The sequence below is a fragment of the Camponotus floridanus genome, unplaced genomic scaffold (genome assembly GCF_003227725.1).
Source record: "Camponotus floridanus strain SB8 unplaced genomic scaffold, Cflo_v7.5 scaffold107, whole genome shotgun sequence".
Classification (NCBI taxonomy): domain Eukaryota; kingdom Metazoa; phylum Arthropoda; class Insecta; order Hymenoptera; family Formicidae; genus Camponotus; species Camponotus floridanus.
In genome coordinates, this window is record NW_020229223.1 from 50,312 (window position 1) to 71,642 (window position 21,331).

General features: G+C 32.8%; 3 protein-coding genes across 9 annotated transcripts; 2 read left to right on the plus strand and 1 right to left on the minus strand.

The window, feature by feature from the left end:
- The first annotated feature begins 232 nt into the window (after nt 1-232).
- On the plus strand, nt 233-6,858 carry LOC105252179 (transcription factor Sp4). 3 transcript variants are annotated; one of them, XM_011259456.3, is made up of 11 exons: nt 233-1,269; nt 2,158-2,352; nt 2,671-2,970; nt 3,094-3,508; nt 3,628-3,812; nt 3,950-4,039; nt 4,161-4,490; nt 4,618-4,855; nt 5,007-5,499; nt 5,916-6,210; nt 6,297-6,858. In XM_011259456.3, exons 2-11 carry the CDS (start codon nt 2,317-2,319, stop codon nt 6,456-6,458), a joined length of 2,544 nt encoding a protein of 847 aa, XP_011257758.1. In that variant the 5' UTR covers nt 233-1,269; nt 2,158-2,316; the 3' UTR covers nt 6,459-6,858. The 3 variants fall into 3 exon arrangements, with proteins under 3 accessions (XP_011257758.1, XP_025268024.1, XP_025268028.1); XM_025412239.1 differs by having other exon boundaries at nt 233-1,121; XM_025412243.1 differs by having other exon boundaries at nt 233-347.
- Nucleotides 6,859-9,421: 2,563 nt separating this feature from the next.
- Nucleotides 9,422-16,496, minus strand: LOC105252185 (E3 ubiquitin-protein ligase RNF126). Of its 4 annotated transcripts, XM_011259470.3 has the most exons (9): nt 16,320-16,495; nt 14,734-14,865; nt 14,460-14,647; nt 13,856-13,981; nt 13,189-13,361; nt 12,169-12,284; nt 11,931-12,055; nt 10,351-10,451; nt 9,422-9,901 (listed from the first exon to the last, which is right to left on the minus strand). In XM_011259470.3, the coding sequence occupies exons 1-8, from the start codon at nt 16,401-16,403 to the stop codon at nt 10,373-10,375; spliced, it is 1,023 nt and encodes a 340-aa protein (XP_011257772.1). In that variant the 5' UTR covers nt 16,404-16,495; the 3' UTR covers nt 9,422-9,901; nt 10,351-10,372. The 4 variants fall into 4 exon arrangements, with proteins under 4 accessions (XP_011257772.1, XP_019883366.1, XP_025267887.1 ...); XM_020027807.2 differs by lacking the exon at nt 9,422-9,901 and having other exon boundaries at nt 10,349-10,451; nt 13,856-13,978; nt 16,320-16,496; XM_025412102.1 differs by lacking the exon at nt 9,422-9,901 and having other exon boundaries at nt 10,349-10,451; nt 13,189-13,349; nt 13,856-13,978.
- Nucleotides 16,497-18,529: 2,033 nt separating this feature from the next.
- On the plus strand, nt 18,530-21,114 carry LOC105252210 (ribosomal biogenesis protein LAS1L). 2 transcript variants are annotated; one of them, XM_011259506.3, is made up of 6 exons: nt 18,530-18,648; nt 18,742-18,834; nt 18,915-19,248; nt 19,327-19,517; nt 19,661-20,679; nt 20,762-21,114. In XM_011259506.3, exons 1-6 carry the CDS (start codon nt 18,596-18,598, stop codon nt 21,049-21,051), a joined length of 1,980 nt encoding a protein of 659 aa, XP_011257808.1. In that variant the 5' UTR covers nt 18,530-18,595; the 3' UTR covers nt 21,052-21,114. The 2 variants fall into 2 exon arrangements, with proteins under 2 accessions (XP_011257808.1, XP_011257816.1); XM_011259514.2 differs by having other exon boundaries at nt 18,570-18,648; nt 18,747-18,834.
- Nucleotides 21,115-21,331: the final 217 nt, after the last annotated feature.

Genomic DNA, 21,331 nt, shown 5'->3' on the forward strand with positions numbered 1-21,331 from the left:
ACATACATGTGAAACGAAAGGTGGGAGGAAGCGAAAGACTAGAGAAGCGGAAGAGAGTAGAGGGAGGTCCGCGTGGTTTAGCCCTATGTAATGGGGTGGGCGTCCAAAGTGTACCCGCGTACGCCCCTGTCGAATGACGCCCCAGCCAGCTGCAACTAACTCTAGCCAGCTCGGTTGGCGAGCAGCCGCACGAACCACGGCCGACCGCCAATCGGCGGGTTCGTGCCATCGTGACGAACGTACGGCGACGTTGCCATTTCGCGCACCGCCCATTGGCCCCACGATATGTACATACGTATACGTGCGTATACGTCTCGGTCTCGACTAGGCCCATTACGGCGGTATTTGTTAGTATTCGTTGTTACGTTTTCGCGAACGTGAATAAATGACTAAACGGAGAGTGTGGTGAATGTAGAGTGTACGACGCACGTGTCGATGGATCGCACGATAATTTGACAGGTCGCGCGGATCGCCGCAACTGCATCATTTTTCGTCGACTCTCTCCTCGACCAGCGATACTGTGCGCGTCACAATTTCTATCTATCCCCGGGGAGCAGTAACGTTAAAACTCGGCGCGAATTGTCTCGCGATCTAAACGAGCAACTTTAAGCGACTCGTCTATACATCCGCATACATCTCGCTCGATCGCGTATCGATCAACGCGAAGAAAATGATGCAGCCGCTACTAATGGTCGTGTAGTATAGTGCGCGAGCGCGATACTCTACGGTACAGAGTACACAGTGACGGGCGTCGCGTGCGTGGCATGTGCGCGCGTGTGTGTACGCGTACATGCCATTTTTTTCTCTTTTTCTCTTTATACATATATGTGACTCTGTGCGCGGCACGTACGGGAGCTAAAGCTAACGGAGTCGCGTCGGGCGAAAACTCGTGTAATGATGCGTCGCTCGCTTTACCCGCTTGTACACGTGAAAACGCACGATAACGCGTGCACAGTTCCGTTTTTATCGACTCGCGTCAAGTCGGCTCCTTGCGATCAGCGTGCTTTCCCGATTGGGAAAATGACGCGTGTCTTCCCATAATTACTCGCAACGGTGCGGAAATTGGACCAGTAGCGACAACGTGGTGGCGTTGGCATTTGGTGCGGCGTAACAAGCAGTGTGTATGTACATCTTGCGCGAGGAAACACGTGTTTATTTTCCAAGTTAGGTGGAGTCCCATGTTCAAAGTGGGTGGAGGCTGCATCGCGAGTCAGCCTTCCCCGTTATCACGGATATCGCGTAAGAGCGCAAACGAGCGGCGAGTGGGCGGTATGACGACACACGCTACTTTACCATTGTGTTGGGACTCGTGCGCGTGCTTCGATACGAATCGGGTGGGGCGGTAGAGGCAGGGGCGTAAGGAGGCGGTCCTCGATCGGATTCTCGCGGAGAATTCTCGTGGCTCGTGACGGCCTTCTTTGTTCCCTCTTAGAGAATGATTAAAGAGCGGCAAGGTGCGATTTTTTTGAACCGCGCATGCCGCTCCCTCTCCGCATTCTCTCTACAATAATCTTTGTATTAGCGAAGCGACCGCATGAGGCATTTTCAGGAATAAAATTCTTTGGCGTCTTTCATTCTTTGTTTAATCTCTATATTAACTCGAAATATTCTAATCTCAGTTATGATCCAAATTTGTTGACGTTTTGCCAACAACATATTCTCAATTCAAAATTACGATAATGCTACGATTTCTATTGAAGATTAATAAAACTCAAATTATCAAACTCAACAAATTCAAATGATCAAACATGTAATTATTTCTTTCCCCCTCTTCCTCCCCCCCTCTCTCTCTGTTTATCTATCTCCTTTTTCCTTGATTTCTCTTTTTCTCAATTTTTAAGAAAGAGGGACTCTTTTTTGCCACTTTTTGCGCGAGCAAAAACAAAATTTTAAGCACCAGATAATTTCTCTAATTTTTTCTTTTTTTAAATATTAATCTATATTCTTTTACACATCTATATATACATATATATATATATATATATATATATATATATATATATGTATGTATTTCTTTTACATTTATTTATTCCAACTAGATAATAACAATTAATATATTTTTAGTATAATTGCATAGTACATTAATTTTTTTATATATGTATAGTGATTAGCCATATCTTAACGGATACTTTTCTAAAAATTGTCTATTTTTAATAGGAACGTCGAAACGAGATTCTTTGTTCGTGGCTACAAGAAAATCGCCAACATACATAGTTGTGTATTTATTGCATTATGGATTCCTAGCACAATTTGACGAAATGGCATCAAATCCATTCTTGTAAATCTTATACAGCGCAAAACATACAATTGTTCATCATGAAACGAAGTCTAGATGGAAGAAACATTTCACAAGTAAGATACTCGTCAAGTTTCATTTTTAGCTCAAGTGCTTTACGTTTGCAACAATTTTTAATATCAGTTAAACTTATTCAAATATTCGATATATTGTGTGTGTGTGTGTAATTGTTATAATATAAATTGTTATTGTAATTGTTATGCTAATTGTTACAATATATATATATATATATATATATATATATATATATATATATATATAGACACACACACGCAATAACAATTAGCATTGATCATGTGAGTACAATGTATCTTTATTATATTTATACATGTGTGTGGAATATTCGCAAAAAGAAATTAAATAATTATTTATAGGAAGAAATCGAAGAGCATGATCCTTTGCAAACACAGTCGCAGCAACAAGATGATGCGGATCAACAACAGTTGGAGCAGCAACAACAGCAGCAAACTGCTCAATCACAAATCCGTTTCTTAAATGCAAATGTATTACAACAATTGCAACAGCAAGATGTTCAACAACAAGCTCAACAGCAGCAGCAGCCGCATGTTATTACCCTGCAGAACTTTGTGCCTTTACAAGCTCAACAATCGCAACACGATCAACAGAGAGCGCAAGCAATCTCTGTTCAATCGCTACCTCATCAATTCTTGCAAGTTTGTAAAATGAAAAGTAATATAATTTCATTTTCCGCGGGAAATATAGTTTACATGCGCTCATTACGTAAATTTCTTTTTTATTGTGCTTCAACTTGTGAAATCAATCATCATATTTCGCAGGGTGCCCAAATTATTAGCGCTCAGGCACAAACAGCTCTTCAACAACAACAACAAAGTCAGCAACAATCGCAGCAGCAACAGCAACATACCCAACAACAACAGCAACAGCCGCAACAACAACAGCTCAGTTATAGTGTAATCCCACAAATGCAGACCGTCAATATAGACGGTCAGGAAGCTCTATTTATTCCATCCTCTGCAATGTCCGCAGCAGGCGGTCATCACCAAACACAGCCAACAATGCAATTTGCTACTGCAAATGGCCAACAAATGCAACTTGCCGGTCAACAAGTGCAACTAGCGAATGGCCAGACTATTATCACGCCACAACCAGTTAGTCTCATAAGAGCACCTAATGTCTTTCCCACTTCGATTATACAAAATATCACAGGACAAACGGTACAATTGCCGACAGGTAAGTCTCTCTTATTGGCATCGCTTTTAGTCGTCGATGCGTACTTTCGAGATTCAAATCTTCCAACTTTTCTCAGATATGCTTGAGAATAATCGAGTAAGTTGGTCATTTTGTTGCAGGTCAAAATGTACAAGTGAGACCACTTCAATTTCCTATGCAGCATGTTCAGCAAACAGTCCCTGTGCAAGTACCGGTCACTGCCACCAATGGACAAACTGTTTATCAAACTATACACTTTCCCGTTCAAGCTTTGTCCAACGTTTTAAATATGCCCGCGACACAAATGATACCCCAAATTATGCAAGTAAGTCACTCAATACAACATTAATTGATATTGCAATTAATAATTGCCTAAATTTAATTTACAATTTTTATATTAAACTATTGTGCGTAAATTATAATATCGACGAAATATATATAATCCGGTTACTTCAATTCTAGCAAATACCTCAAGTAGCGCAGATAATTACACCAAGTGGTCAGATCCAGCAAGTGCAAATTACAAACTTGCCGCAGTTACAAAGTCTTCAGGTAAAAATGTAATATAACTGAAGATGTATAAATTATGAATTTATTAATGGATATAGAAATGTTCTCTCTAATTCTACTAAATATTTATATGAATGCACACGCTTTTAATGTGCTATTATAGAGTCAACAAGTAACACAAGTAGCTCAGCAAGTTGCGCATCAACAAGCGCAACAGCAAGTCGTCCAACAACAAACTCAACAACAAGTAGTACAATCTGTTCAACAGCAACAACAAGTTGCCCAAGCTCAAGTGCAACAGCAGCAGCAGCAGCAGGTGCAACAGCAACAAGTACAACAAGTAGTGCAACAGGTGATACAACAGCAACCACCACCATCGCAACAACAACAACAATCACAACAACAACAACAACAACAGATGCAACAATCTTCTGCTCCATCGTCAACAGTAGCAACTTGGAGCACAACAGTTGCGAGTCCTAGTAACGTTCAGGTAATATACTTTTAATAAATTGTGTATTATGAAATACTATATGCGTATTGGGTCGCACGCGCTCACGCACGTACACATACAAATGTACATAATTGATATAATGTAATACATAGTTTTTTTTTTATAGGTACTCGGCATAAGTGCATTGGGAAGAAGTATAACAGGAAATACCAATGTTATTACCACAAAAGATGGTCAGAAGATTGATGTGCAAACATTATCTACTTTAACAAGGCCGCCAGAAACAGTAGACGGTGACATTAAAGTAACAAATATCGATGCAAGTCAACTTGCCGGTGGACAAGTAATACATATCCCTGCTGCACAATCGGCCCAACCTACAGTGCAACCTATTACGATTACAGGTAAACGCATCAATATAGTACATGAGTGCATTTAGATTACTAGTAGAATATATAAATAAATATCATTCTCCCTCTCAAGAGATATTTTCGATAATGTACATTTTATTTTTATTTCCAAAATTTATTTTCCTTCCAACCTCTGTATGTATAGGAGCGCAAGGACAACAATTAACACTTATTCCTGCATCTGCATTGGCAAATTTAACTGCGCAACAGGGTAACATGATGAGAAGCGTAAGCAACGGAAGCATAATGCAAATTCAGCCGGCCACTGGAATAAACGCAACCAACGGTTTTTTACAATCGATACCTGTACAAAATATCCCAGGTTTAGGCAATGTACAAGTAATACCGGCAAGCGCATTGCAACCTGTACCAACCGCTACGGTCCAAACATTACCCGCTACTGCGGCTACACCTATCGTTGCGGCTGCACCGACCGTACAACTTGATTCAAGCGATCCTACCAAATGGCAAATTCTCCAAACTCTTCAATCGAATGGAACTTTGACAACATCCGCTACTCCTATATCTCACCAACATCAGGTATCCAACGCGGCAAATTCCAATACTGACACAGATACTAATAAGCAGCACCGCAGGAGAGTTGCATGTACGTGTCCTAATTGCGGCGATGGAGACAGGTAACTTTTATATAAAGCTGCTAAATGTGCTCTTTCTATCGAATATTTATTATAAATATTGGTTTTTGGATTTGAGCCGCGTAATTTTTTTTATTTCATTTTGCGAATTGCACTCCAATTTATTTCATCAGGGAAGAACAAACAACCTAAATGTATCAAGGAATAACTCGGGTTGTTCCTCCCTGATAAAGTAAACTGAAATGTTCACGAAATGTCGAGAGATCAGATAAAAAGAATTTACACGGAAATTTTACGGTTCAAACTGAAAAGTCAATCCTAATACTCGTGTACACCTAACCAGCGAAAGCCCCAAATATCAAATTTACAAAGGTTTATTTGTAATACTATTAATACAATATTGCACATTCATACGTTATATATACAAAATATTTCAACTAATCCACATTTCCTTGTAGAAATAGAGATATGAGCAGAAAGCGCCAACATATATGTCACATTGCCGGCTGCAATAAAGTATACGGTAAAACGAGTCACTTGCGTGCTCATTTACGTTGGCACACCGGCGAACGACCATTCGTCTGCAGTTGGATATTTTGCGGTAAAAAATTTACCAGATCCGACGAACTTCAAAGGCATCGTAGAACTCACACTGGCGAAAAACGCTTTCAATGTCCAGAATGTACTAAGAAATTTATGCGATCGGATCATTTAACGAAACACATTAAAACACACACGAAGATACGGAGTACGGTAAGTACAATTCGTACGAAATATATATGCGCTTCACATATAACGTTTCATCAAATAAATGCAATATAACAAATATCAAACCTTAGGAAGCTGCTACTTCGACACAGGAAGGATCCTCCGACAGTCAATCTTCCACCGAGCAGAAAATTATTATAGTGCACAAAGAGACGGAACAGTCTGAAATTGTTATCTCGGAACAAATGGAAAATATGAAAAACGAATCAACGAATCACATAACAAATGAATAAAAATTCCATCATATTATGCGAGATAATTCGATATTATTTATGATATAATACAAATCACAATCTGCTGTTGTTAATAATAATAATGACGATACACACTCTCTGATGATTCCACAATCTCTGTCTTATTCAAGATTCATTACGAAAGAAAGAGAAAATCATACTCATTAGAGAAAGCTAAAGGTCGTCAATAATATCAAGCAGATTCTGATGTTTGAAAATTTTAGAACAAAATTAAATTAACATTGTTATGTGCATGCACATACGTACAAAAGTGCATTATATAAATAATATTGAAATTAATATTATATTATGGTTGCAGACACAAATATCATGGTCCGGAACTATTTGCTCTATATAAGAATAATATGATACAATATAGGAATTATAGATATAATACTAATTCGTAACATACATACAATTTATTTTTTTATTGCTATCTCGTGTGTATATGTAAATATGTATGTATGTATGTATATACAATGTAAATCAATGTATATAATTTTGCACGACGATTTTACATTTGTAAACATCTTTTGATATTATAAAAAATGCAAGTATTTAGCTTTTTCCTTCTTTAATTTATGGAATTACTTTAAACCAGGCAGCCGCTTCATAATATCTCGCAAATTAATACAACTACAAATTTTATTTAAAAAATTTTTATCCAAATTCGATATTTGTATATATAGATCATAGATAATGTAATTGTTTAAAATAAAGTTATCTGTCTTGCAATAGTATAATGCAAATAAATAAACAACACAGTCAGTTAAAATTTAATAGAATACATGATATCAAGATACCGACTAGTTGCTGATAAGACATACGAGATTAAAAATGGGAAAATTATGTCATGTTCGAATCAGATGATAATTTTATTAATATCTTTTCATATCAAACCTATTACCAATGCAAAATAAATAAAGTCCAAGAAAATGTTCGTCTGTAGTTATGAGCTCGATTTCTAATAGTTTTTCAAATATGGCCATCATTTGTCCACATTTTCTCAGAATTACTCCAAATGGATAATTTGCACTATCACATTTAATTCTTCTTCACTTGTATTTATCTTTGCTGCGAAAATAAGCTAACTGTAGTATCATAAAATCCAAAAATAGGAACATGTACAATTATTTCCACACACATACACATATATGTACGTGTGTGTGTGTGTGTGTGTGTGTAGATGTGGAGGGGGGAGTGTATGTATGTGTATCCCATTTATTGTTCCCTGATATATGTTGTGCAAGAAAAATAACATTGTACATCACATTTTATTAGAGATTTCTTTCTTTATTGACGAGTAAATATATCCCATAATATTCTAAATCTAATAAATTTATACATATTTAGCTAGAAAGCATGTATAAACATTGTTAAATTCTATATCTTTTTCTCATACGTATATAATGAACAAGAAAAATATTCCATTTTTTATATTATAAACATATATCGCTGTTTGTTGTTGACAAACATTGAAAAATTGGAAAACATAAAGAGAATACGCTAATGTTGAAATAAAAAGTACGTTTCTCCATAAAAATAACTCAATATTGTGTCATGTCATAACTTTGAATATCGCTATTATTAGAATAGTAGTATTCTTTCATTAATTACAATCATATGTATAATTTATTTTATGATTGAGTCGACTATTATTTTCAGATACAATGTGACAATGCAATAAATATTTCGATTTTCGATCGACACATTTTCCATTATACATTGTGAAATAAAATGATTTCTAAAAGATTTATCCTGAACTCGTAAGTTTTTGCAATTAATAAATTTTCTATCATTTACTCTTCGTAAAAGTATATTTAATCTTTGAATAATTTTCAATCATTTCGGATTTTTATTGCATTTATATGCAGAATTTCGTGCGTGTGCGAATCTTATCTAATTTTGCAAGAATGAATCTTTTTTTCCCTTTCTTAAAACAAACCCATAATTACGTATGGATAAATTATAATCGTTTTCTATGTATATTGGCATTCTTGCTCTGGGCTTATTAAAAGAGAAACTATAACGATGATAGCCTTGCAATATTCAATTTTTATTTATTTAAATAAATCTTTTCAAAATAAACAATTTTTATATTTAGAACAGGAAAAGGGATAATGCTATGCACAGCGTCAAATTTAAATAAACATTCACATTAGCATAGCGTAATATTTTTCTGTTATAAAGATGCATGTAGGATGCTTATGTTGCTTATATATAGATAATTGTGAAGACGCTCCGTTTCGAATATATATGCGATAACGCGTCGGCCAAAAAATATTTAGATACAATATCTAACGCTATATCCTATCTCTTATCTGTTTATACAATATGTAATTTTATCAATCGCTGCAAACTACGCTATAAATGTGAGTTTCTCTTTACGAGAAAGAGAGAGACACAGAGAGAAAACATATATTCTTTCTATTTGTAATGTAGAAATATGTAACTATTGTGTATTTTTGCTGCATTTTATTTACGCCGTATCATATGTATTGTAAAAATTAATTTTAGGAGAAAAATTGTGTATCAAGCGGTTTTATTTATTAAGAAAACTGAATCTATTTGTTATACATTTACATCTTTATTCATTATGATTCAGATAGAAACTATCAGGTTATATGTGTGTGTACACAACATACATACATACATACATACATACATACATACCCTCCCCCCACCCACCCCCATATATATATATATATATATATATATATATATATATATATGTATATGTATATATGTATGTATGTATGTGTGTGTGTGTGTGTGTGTGTGTGTGTGTGTGTGTGTATGTGTGTGTGTTATGACAATCAAACTTAAAAATGAAGAAGGTAATTATTATGATTGTCAATATACTATTTTCTTTTTATATTTTTCACAATTTTTTAGAGTATGTACAGAGTAAAGAAATAGAACAAAAATAATATATAATTCCGTTTTGTATTAATTCCAGCAGCTTTTTAGAACATTCTGTTTTATTGATTTGTGTGATATTTTAGTGTAAATATTTTACATAAGTGTATATACTTCTACAAAGAGGGAGCAGTATTTCTACTCTCTCTAACATAATATATAAGCACTTTTTTGTTTAAAAAATTCACGATATCAGTATATATCGCCCTGCATTTATCATTTAAATTTATTAGCTTGTTTCTAAATTGAAAATTTTTTTAATTTATTTGTACAAGTCATAGATTATCGATTTTACTGAGCCTCACGCGCGTAGCGATGTAAAAATTATATTTTTATATATAGATATCACACATATAACATACATATCTTCTGTGTAGATTTGTTTGAGTTTGTTTGAATCGATGCTACGCAAAATGAAACTGCCCATGCATAAGCAATGTTTAATAAATAAAATCACCTAAGTTGCTCCTCCAGTATTTTATCGGAATTAGATTATAAAGTGTAAGTTCCCTTTTTCCTTTTACCTGAGACATAATAGCACATACAATTCGTCAATGTCTGGCACAAAAGTTATTTAATTAAGTTATTTACAAATATTGAAACACATACAAATCATGAAATTGAAGATAGTAAGATACTGTAATAGCCAATTTAATTTTAATGCAATAGGCTAAAATATAATAAAGGTATTAATTCGATCTGTAATTTGCTATTTTAGCTCTGATGTCTATTTGTTATACAATTTGTAGAATGTGAAATAGTTCTTTAAATTGTTAAGCATTTTATAATGAAACAAAATCTCAATTAAGTTGTGATAATGATTTAAAATTAGTAATATGTTAAAAGATATTTATAAAATGACATATACCTTCTTCAAAAGTCAAGAAAAATGTTAGAGTATGTGGAAATGATACGGAAATAGTTAAATGATAAAATAGGGTAATAGAAAGAAAAAATTGCTCTCAAATCTCACTTGAACAAGAATTCAGAACTCTCTACTCTGACGAAGTAGATGATGAAGATGATGATGTCCGGCTAATTGGTTGCCCTGTTCGGCTTGCTTCATTTGCTGCCCTAAAAATATTAACAAAGATGTATGTGTATGTGTAACAGTACAGTTTTCTTAGAAGAATTAACATTTATTGATGCAGATTTCTATTTCTTTCAGGGTATCAAATCTTATAAAAAAAATCCCCTGATCTTCAGGGATATTTTTATTCAAAATTCCAGGAAAAACGAATTTAAAGATTTTTTGCAACTTAGTAAAATAAATTTTTTTATTGTATGCATTTTTCTGATGCTTTTCACTCAAAGCAAAAACATTTTAGTTTTAAGTGCTAAATTCGCAAGTGAAAAAAGATGAATAACTTTTATAAGAGAAACATTTTTCACTTGCATAATGTTTTTCATTTTTTTACCACTAAAAGTGGTAAAAAAGTGGTAATAAAAAAAATATAAATGTACCATACATTCAATATTTTATTAAAACATTGAATTATTAGACATTATATAAAACATATATATATATATATATATATATATATATATATATATGGTATATATATACATATACATATACATATACACACACACACACAAATATATATATATATATATATATATATATATATTTCTAAAATATATTTTATACATAATTATTTAATACACATAATTTATAACTTGACTAATTGGTGAATTGTCAATTACAATAAAAAAACATCAAAAAGAAATTTTAAAAGATTTTCCGAATTTGAATAAAATTCCATGAGAATTCTTTGATTTCTCCAGATATAAAAGAAATCCCTAAAGTTATCCATGTTTTTCCAGAAACATCTTATTTTTTTATGTTTACATATACATATATGTGTGTGTGTGTGTGTGTGTATTATGTATGTACATGTATATAATTATATTATAACTTATTTGAAATATACATACATACACATACACGAATCATTAAAAATTTTTCTAAGATAAATTGTACTATATTTCTATTTTGAAAAGCTAAATATTTAATAAATAAATAATAAATAATATTTAATAAATAAATAATTAATCATATTTAGTAAATAAATAATTTAATTAATAAATTTGAATTGCAGTAGAGCTCCGATTTTTCTAATATGGGAAAAAAAGGAGAGAAAAACTCGTGGAATAGAATAATTACGGGGTATTCCTACATGTCTCTGTATCTTGAGCATATCAAATGTAGCTGATCCTAAATTGTCTCGTGATCTATCCATTATAATATAAAAGAGACATAATATTAATGTTGATAACAATATGTGGATAAGTAGAAAAATTATCCAAGACAAACTTGTCAAGATTTTACTGTAAATGAAAAAAAAATGATGACTTGCATTAAATATGGATCAATAGTTTTTTATCAAGAATATTGATATCCAATATCAATATTCAAAATATATTACTTTCGTCTAGAATAATATCTGGCTTAAAAGAAAAAAAAACACTCATCAAATCTCAACAATGAGGATTGATTACATCAATTCTATAGAAAGTACAAATTTGTAAATATCTTATCGAAGAAGTTACCTGAATAAAGCGGCAAAACTGGATCCAGCTAAAGCAGATCCGGTCAAGTTTGAGCCAGTATCTTGGTTTACCTCAACCGAGTTCTGATCTCCCAAACTTTGTCTGCAAATGGGACAAGTTCCATGCTAGAAAATGAAAAGAAGAAAGAGAAATTATCAAGGTTTATATTTAAATATTAGCATACACAACATATAGTGTGTGTATGTGCGCGTAATATTAATAACATTAGGAATCTTACTAATTCCAACCAGGGTATAATACACGGTGCATGATAAACATGCTGACAAGGCAGCTGTCTAACAGGTTCCGATAACTTGAAATCTTCCCAACAAACGGAACATTGTAGTTTACAGTCTGCACAAAGAATAAAAGAAGAAAGATTGCTCAATAACAAAGAAATTTAAAAAAAAATAATTGATATATGTATAGGCAAAACAAATTTACTATTATTAAAAAATTATATTTTTATATAAAAATTCAAAAGGTTAATATAGCTCTTAGGAAAGATTTTTTTATTTAGGTCCTCATCAACCATTCGAATTGTTATTTAATCTTAGAATATTGCATATATTAACATTGTATTTTTCAGATTGATAAAGACCTAAAAGCAAAAAAATTGAAATATATATATATATATGTGTGTGTGTGTGTGTGTGTGTGTGTGTGTGTGTGTGTGTGTGTGTGTGTGTGTGTGTGTGTGTGTGTGTGTGTGTGTGCATGTGTATACAGAGTGTTTGATAAAGATGGGACTAACGCTCGTGAGCGGGTAAAGACTAGTAAAAAAAAAAGTGCAAAAGGTCTTTTATCATTTTGCAATTTTTACAATAATTATTGAAATATTAATTAAAAAGAATTGGCAAATGAGCGCCTGTTTTGCATAGCTAAATCATATATGCTTTAGGCGTGTCAACAGTAAATGTCGTGCGGCAACAAAAATACAAGAGCCGGAGAACACACGGCCAAATTTTTCATTGCCATGTAACACTTGCCATTGACATATCTAGAGAACACATTCCACAATCTAGGCGTTTGAAAAGAGTGCTAATTTGCCAATCCTTTTTAATAAATGTTTCAATAATTATTTGTAAAAATTGCAAAATGGTAAAGGATTTTTCCATTCAGCTTTCTGTGCCCGTTTACAAACATTCGTCCAATCAAACACTTTGTGTGTGTGTGTGTGTGTGTGTGTGTGTGTGTGTGTGTGTATGCATACATAATTGCAAACTAGATATCAATGTATATTGTTATATATACTAACCAACTTGACTTTGCGATATAGCTGTCGTAGGTATTTCATCAATCTGCTTGTGTGGTAAAGGTGGAGGTCCAGTACCATCCATTTGATTCAATAATTGGGTAACAATAGCATCTAATCCATCGCGACCCCAGACATAATCTCCAGGATTTCCCAAGAACAGTCTAATATCGAATCTACATTATTTTGTTTTATTTTAGTAATACTAAAAATTAAATAAGATTGTTAATGACTTGTACTCCTATGGATAAATGAACTTTTTGAACATTTACTCTTGTTGAACTATACTTGTTGTATTGTACCATTTAAAAATAATTTATTACAATAATAACAATTTGTACATATAGATTTTGAAAAATAAGCATACATATAATATATAGGAACAAGAAGATTAAAACGTTACGGAAATATAAACCTTTCGAAAGAAAATTTGATAGCTAATGTGAAAATATGAAATATTTTATAATTTACACTTAATATAACATATCCAAAAATTATTATCAAAATGATATAATTATTTGATTAAGTATATATCTTGGGAGAACATATAAATCAGTATGATGTAAGAACATTAATCTATTTGTTATTTTCTGCTCGTAAAATATGATATCTATATGCTATGTAATTATATACTTAATTAAAGTAATAGCTGTCATATAAAATTGCTTACACAGATGGCTGCGCATCTTGTCCCACAGAATTGCCTAAATTTGGTGCCCCCGAAAGATTGAAGATAAAATCTTGTATGAAATTCTCTATAGGTACTGGCAAGCTTTCTTGTCTTCTACGATTGCTACTAATAAAAAAAAGAAAAAACAAGAAAAAGAAAATCAAAATTATTATATCTTAATAATTTATTATACAAATATAACAGCTGGGTGTGTGTGTGTGTGTGTATTGTTGCCGAGTTAAAATAAATATCATATATTTTTATTTTTAAAATATTTTATTTCCAGTTAGTACCATGTACAAGTAGTGTTTTTGGAAAGAGAAAAAATAATAATAAAAAGAATTAAAATTTAATGTAAAATTTTATTCTGGGATATGTATAAAAGGAATTTTGTAAAATCTTCCATGCTATTAAAAAACTATTCAAAAATTTGAATAGTTAATATACATTCCATATAAAAAAGGGAAGAAAAGTGCTGTATTCATCAAATTTATTAACATTTAATAGTGTAAAAAATTAATTACTTATTGTTTTTGATGAAAATTTAAAATTGTACATTACTATATCAATAGTGTCCAAAGGCATGAGAAAAGACATGATATACCTGTTGGTACGACGCCCATCTTGAATAGGTGGAGTAACACGAATCCAATTAGATCTTCTTCTACTTCCATAATTTCTGTTGCCTGCACCTGATTGTTGATTGGTACTTGATTGTTGATTGGTATATGTATTTGAAAGTCCCATTATCATTTCTATTATGTCACGGTCACGTTCAGTACGCCCTGAAGACTGTGCCACATAAATAGTATTAATAACAATTATATATTTTTTAATTGTTACATATTAATAATTTTTAACTAAATTAGATTACTCACATTATATCCTAAGATATCGACATCTACATCGCTCAGATCTTCGCTATTCATGTCTATGCCTGAATTACCTTCATTGTTGCTACTTTCCAATTCTTCGATAAAACCACACGCGCATCGTGGACATGTGTAATTCTAATTAAAAATAAAAATAATAATATATAAAACAAATGCTTTTTGAGTTATATTATGTTGTCGCACAATAATAATATTAGTAATAAAAATGTGAAATAACTATAGCATCGGTCAAAAGTATCGCAGCACTGGACGAATACGAAAAGAGAAATTATTATATTTATATATAATGGGCAAAAACATATAGAAACATGACCAATGTATATTTTGTTACTATTATTTTATGCTTAAAGATTAAAAAATTTAACAAACAATGACAGAAATATTAAAATTTTGATTCTTTAAAATAGCTTCCCAGGCTTTCAATCGCTAGATCTATAAAATCTGTAAAATTATTGTGGGATAAACATGATAAAACTTGTGATCTGTTAATCAGAAATAACTGTAAGAGTATTTGTAAACATGCTGGAATTAAACAAGTAACAACAGTCAATAATAACATTTAAAAAAATTGTCAAAAATACCAAGAATATATATGGCAGTATTGAAAGCAAACTGTTTTGAACAATTAAAAATTTAATATTTTTGTTATTATTTGTTATCATTTTATGTTAGTAAGATAAAAATAATAATAATAAAATAAATAATATTTATACATGTTTTTGTTCATTAAAGTAATGACTTTTCATTCTATAAATGATGCAAAGCTTTTGACCCTATATCCCACTTTGTTGTTTTAAAAAAACATTGTAAAAGAGAGAAATAAAATGGGCTTTGTAAACTATCTCTCTTCCTCTAAAGCTATAAAAAGAGATAATATATATCTTGTTTTAAATATAAAAAAATATGACAAAAATGATACATACACATACATATGTATATACATGCGCACAAAAAAAATATGCATATACCTAATCTTATATTTAGTACATTAAGATAATACAAACGTTGCATACATTTTTTATTTAATCGATATATAATATCTTTGCGTCTTAATAATTCTATATATATAGAATTAATCAATTCATACAAATACGTTTGGCCAAAACTGAGAATCAAATTTCAAAAAAATATACGCATGCCTAGAATAGTTTAAAGATCAAAGTACATTATTTCACCGAAATCAAGCCAAGTGTTGATTAGTGGTGAGTAACGATCGTAAGAATGAATACGAATTGTAGATCTAGAAAAGAATCGTTCATAAGACTATTATCGCGAATACGATTCGTTTTAAAATTTTATATACCATTATAAAAAAATTATAAAAGAGAAAGGAATGTTTTCGCAATTAGCACGCGATAGTATTGATTTGTCGTTTGACGTAAAAGATCGAGAAATAGATCAGAGTATTGTTTTTCATAGGAACATAGGGTGGGAGAGACTTTCCGCACATGACATCGTAATGACAGTTTCTCGGAATGACCATCCATTTTACAATACATTTGCGGAGTTGCACGTGCCAAAACAAGACGACAAGTAGATAATCATTGGAAAAAGCACTGCAAAATACTTACTGGCAACAAACGCTCAATTTCAACGCTGCATTTGTGGCAGAAAAATCGGGACATTGGATTCCCGTCCACAACGGCCTCCGCCATGTTTAACGTGTCCCTCACCTTCTCTAGTTATCAGTAGTCGTAATGTCGTAATTACAGTTGAATTGGTTCGACTCTGTTCGGCACGATTCGATTTGTCTCGTCTCGACTCGACTCGACTCGACTCGTCTCGACTCGTTTCGGCTCGTCTCGGCTCGGCTCGGCTCGGCTCGGCTCGGCTCGGCTCGGCTCGTCTCGACTCGTGTCGGCTCATTTCGATTCGACTCGATTCGACTCGATCCGACTCGATTCAGAGTACAAAATTCCACTTTCGGAAATTTCGTTCGCTGTGTTTAACGGAGAAAACTATTGTGTCATAGGATACTTTCCGATTCACGCATGATGCACATAAAGTGACAGAAAATGTATAGCTCATGTCACGCATATTATACATTTGAATCGGAGAGTACCCATATTCTTGTAATATTTGACCTTAATTTGCTGGATCTGAAAGTAAGAACCAATCACGGTTGCTATTGAAAGGTTTTCTCTGCTGAAACACAGCCATTTGTTGGATAAAGAAGCGTGATTGATCGATCAAAGATGCGTTCCTCTTGACGTTATTTTTGAAGCGCAAATTTTTTCTCATCCTCATTGATTTATTAGACGCTTTTTGCCGTTGTTGACACTCGATACTCATTTTCAGCATCAAAAGATATCACGTAATTACAAAAAAAAGATACAAATTTATGATTATTTAGAAAGAGAGAGAGTCACGTGCACTAAACTATACATATATAAACTGGAGTGGGAACTGAATAGCTTAAGGCCATGGCACACAAAAAAGCGTAAGCAGTTAAACGTAGTTAGTAAGCAAATTGACCAATCGTGATTGAGCAGTAAGGCAGCCATATTAAAACGTAAGGAAACGTAAAGGCTTTCGCACATGAATTGCCATAATCATAAATGTAAAACGTAAACGTAAGCTGAAGAACCAATCAGAATATTGCTTTAGCTTTATGTATCCTACTAGAAGACGATAGAAATGATGATAAAGTTGGCCGTAAGCAGAAGTAACTAGGATTTCAACCGGTTGAAACGGTTTTTGAAACGAAGTGAAAATGGGTGTGTTTCGGGGTCGCATCGCTACAGTAGCGCTACATAAGCGTGTTTTACGTTATTAAAGCGCTATAGTACCCAGAGAGCACACATGTCCAAGAAACATCTAAAAGACGACTTAAAGTCCTCTAGACATCTTTAAGACATCTTTTGGCCTTTTTGTGCTTAAAGTCACTAGATTAATAAAGTACCGCAATTTTGATCTCAATAAAGCGGCCTTTTCATTGACGCTAAAAAGTAGCGTCAATGAAATTGCACCTTAAGATAAGCTGGAGCAAAAATGGCGTCCGATAGTGCAGATAGTGCACACTTTGTGTAGCTATCTATACTAAGTGCAATTTTTCTAACCTTGATCCTGGTCTGTCTTGTGTTCTGTTGTGTGTGAGGTGAGGAAACTCCTTCTGTTGCGCAGAAAAAGAAGAAAATATCAAAAATGCCAGGTTGTTGCATGGAGAAATGCAACAATCGCAGCCTATATCTATATTATCGGACGCCATTTTTGCTCCAACTTATCTTATTGAGATCAAAATTGCGGTACTTTGTTAATCTAGTGACTTTATTTGTGCTGTCTGGATAGCGCTATAAAAGTACGTTTCAGAACTTTCTGCTACAATTATAGTGGTCGCCATTTTTTTCTGCTACAATTGTAGAAGAAAAAGGCTGTAGCGCTACTGTAGCGGTGCGACCCCAAAACACACCCATTAACAAAAGTGAGGAAATTTACTAAAGTATCTACAATTTCATTGGTCGAAATCTAGTAAATCTGTTTACTTTTGTAATTTTTACCTCGCTTCAAGAACCATAATAATTGACCAACCATAGTCGATTATTTCAAGAATAATCAAGAATAATCAATCATGATTGGTCAATTTGCCTACGACTTACGACTTGTGACGTTACGATACGACCAATCGGGTGGCACCCGATTGACCACGTCGCCAATTGGCCAATTCAAAATAGGACTCTCTGATTGGTTAATCGTTGCTGGTTACCCTAGGCACAGGTCGATATAATTGGCTGTGGTCAATCGCAACGTGGTCAAACGGGACGCTCCCGACCAATCGGCTAGATCCGGCTTAAGCAGTCATTTGAAAGAGGAAGAGGAAACGTAAGGGACATTGATATATAAAGCAAGGATGGCATTATCTGCGAAGCGCGATGATATTAAGCAAGTACCATGGTTTTCCTTGTAAGTATTATAATAATTCAAGCGAGCCCTAATAAAACGCGAGAGAAATAACCGACATTAAATATAATGATTCTGATTTGTTAATATCACAAGAACAGAATGGCACAATGTGTACAGACAAATTTACTCCAACGATGCGATCGAGCAAATGAAAGCATACGAAGCGCTTTTAGCGTGGAAAGCCAGGTAGAAAAACGAGCGACTACAATTTATTTAATTTATCGATAAGACTCTATATAAATAATATTGAAAGGAATTTTTTTCAGGATGCCAAAACTACCGGTAGGTGTAGACTGCACCTTATCGATTTTGCAAGTGTGCCTTCGTGATCGTGAATGGACATCAAAAATTGACAATGGCGAGCTACCAATGTACTGCGAGAATGATTTAAGTTTAATTTATTCGACCACCATCATGAGATTCTTGAATCATTTTTGCAATATAGGACACACGAAACAGACATCCCTATTTCAGATTGCCAAACATCTCAGAATTCCAGAGTGGATAGTTAGTTTAAGGCATCAAGCTGCTCATGGTTGTGAATTACCTTCTATCGGAGTATTAAGAATAGCTATTAATATATTGCTCCACTGGTTACATGTATGTTTATCTATATGCTATGTTTTGAATATAATGTTTGTTACATAGAGTAATGTGTGTATTTGAAATATTCCAAAGGATGAATATTGGGCGGCCGAGGCACGTATGATAGAAAAATGCTATATGAAGGAAGCTAATATGTTAGAAGAAAAAGAAGAACTCGAAGAGATACAAGCCTTTACGGATTTAATCGAACTGTGGACAGCTGTTAGTTTATATATCGATGCTGGGTATAAATTAGTATCAAATTTACCAGAGGTACAACTACGGTATGTATATTTTGTTATAAATTAATTTATTGTCAATTTCCATTTTTTTCCTTCCTAATGATAATTCTACGATGCGCGAGTTCAATTATGTATGTTATGGATAAAATTTTATCCTTGAGAATTTATTTTTCATATTAAATTAGGGAAGTATTACAAGATTTATGGATATACATGTTATCTCAATATTATGGTAAAACTGCAGACAATGATGACAAATATATATTCATTCATGGAAAAACTCTAAAGATTAATAAGGAATATAACTTGAAAGATGCAAAAGCTTTACTTTTATCTGAGATATCTATGCATTTGACCGAAAGCAAATCCTTAATCACGATACCTAAGAAAAGTGATATAATTTGCAATGTTTTGCTAAAAAATGAAGCCTTTCTACCAAATATAGATGTTATGCAAATATTTCAACAAAAAGGAAAAAAGAATATTGACTTGAATAAAAAAATTTTGCCACCTGATATGCTTCGATTTTGGAAAGATATAATTTTTTTGCTCCATAACAAGAAGATATTAGATATACTGATATCTAAGCTGCTCAGTATTATAAACCAAGAACAAGAAAGCAAGGAAAGAAGAACTCTTGCCACCTTATGGATAAGCTCTATCATCTACAGTTTTATTCAACTAGACTTGGCTCAAAATATTTCTCATACTATGGAATATAAACAGACGAAAGAGGGCATAAAACTAGTCGCAAAGTCAGTTTTAAATCAGCATCTCAAAGAGTTTGTACATCATAATCATCCATATTTGCGGAATGTCTTGTGGTTAGATATATCGAGCACTATACCATATTTTCTAACCGATATAAATTTTTTATCCAAACTTTTATTACATATAAATGAATTCTCTGCAAGATTAATAGAACCAATTTTGAAGTTTGTTTCACCGAAGATAGAAGTGCAGACAACAAAACATTTATTAAATTTACTTAAAATTTATACATTTCAAAAGTATAATAATGAAGATAATCGCAGCAATAACGATATCTGTGAACAGAAAATATTTACCATTGAAGATTTTGATGCAAGTTCAATAAGAAATGATGCAAAAATATACAAGAAACAATGTGCGGCCAAAACGAAAGATACTTACTTATTAACCGATCAAATAATCCGCAATTTACATTGGAAGCCTGCATCTTTTGGTAGATTTACATGCAAATCAGTTTTTTTACGAGTTAATTTCTGAAGATCAATAATATTAAATATTTTTTATCTTATTTTTAGATACTCTTTTGCCTCATCAATGGATCGAATGCCCTATCGGATTACTGCCATGGCAAATGGATTCGTTGAAAAGTTTAGAACCACTTGAAGAATTAAATCCATCAAAACATCCAGTTTCAATCCTGGATTCGCAAATAATCGCTGGCATTATAAATCGAAAAAGTTTAAAAATGCAAAGTCGTATCAAGTGGGAAAAGGTATTGCGAAAAAAGAGGAGGATGGAAAGAAAACATAATAGGGATATCACAGACATTATAATGAACAGAGCATTAGAAATCGCGAAAAAATAGACACAGCATAGACATTTTATAATTAAATATTATCGTTTATCACAAATTGCTTTCAACAAATAAATTAATGTATTTATAATAAAACTGTTTAAAAAATATAAATCCACCCCTGTGTGTATGTGTAACATGCTTACATTATAAATATATAAATGATAAATATAAAATTTATATTAAACTAAAATACAATAATTGTTTCATAACACATATTGCAGAAGTGTAGGAGAAAATCTCTCGCTACACATTCGAACACATTAACTATCAGTGTACATGTGTGTGTGTG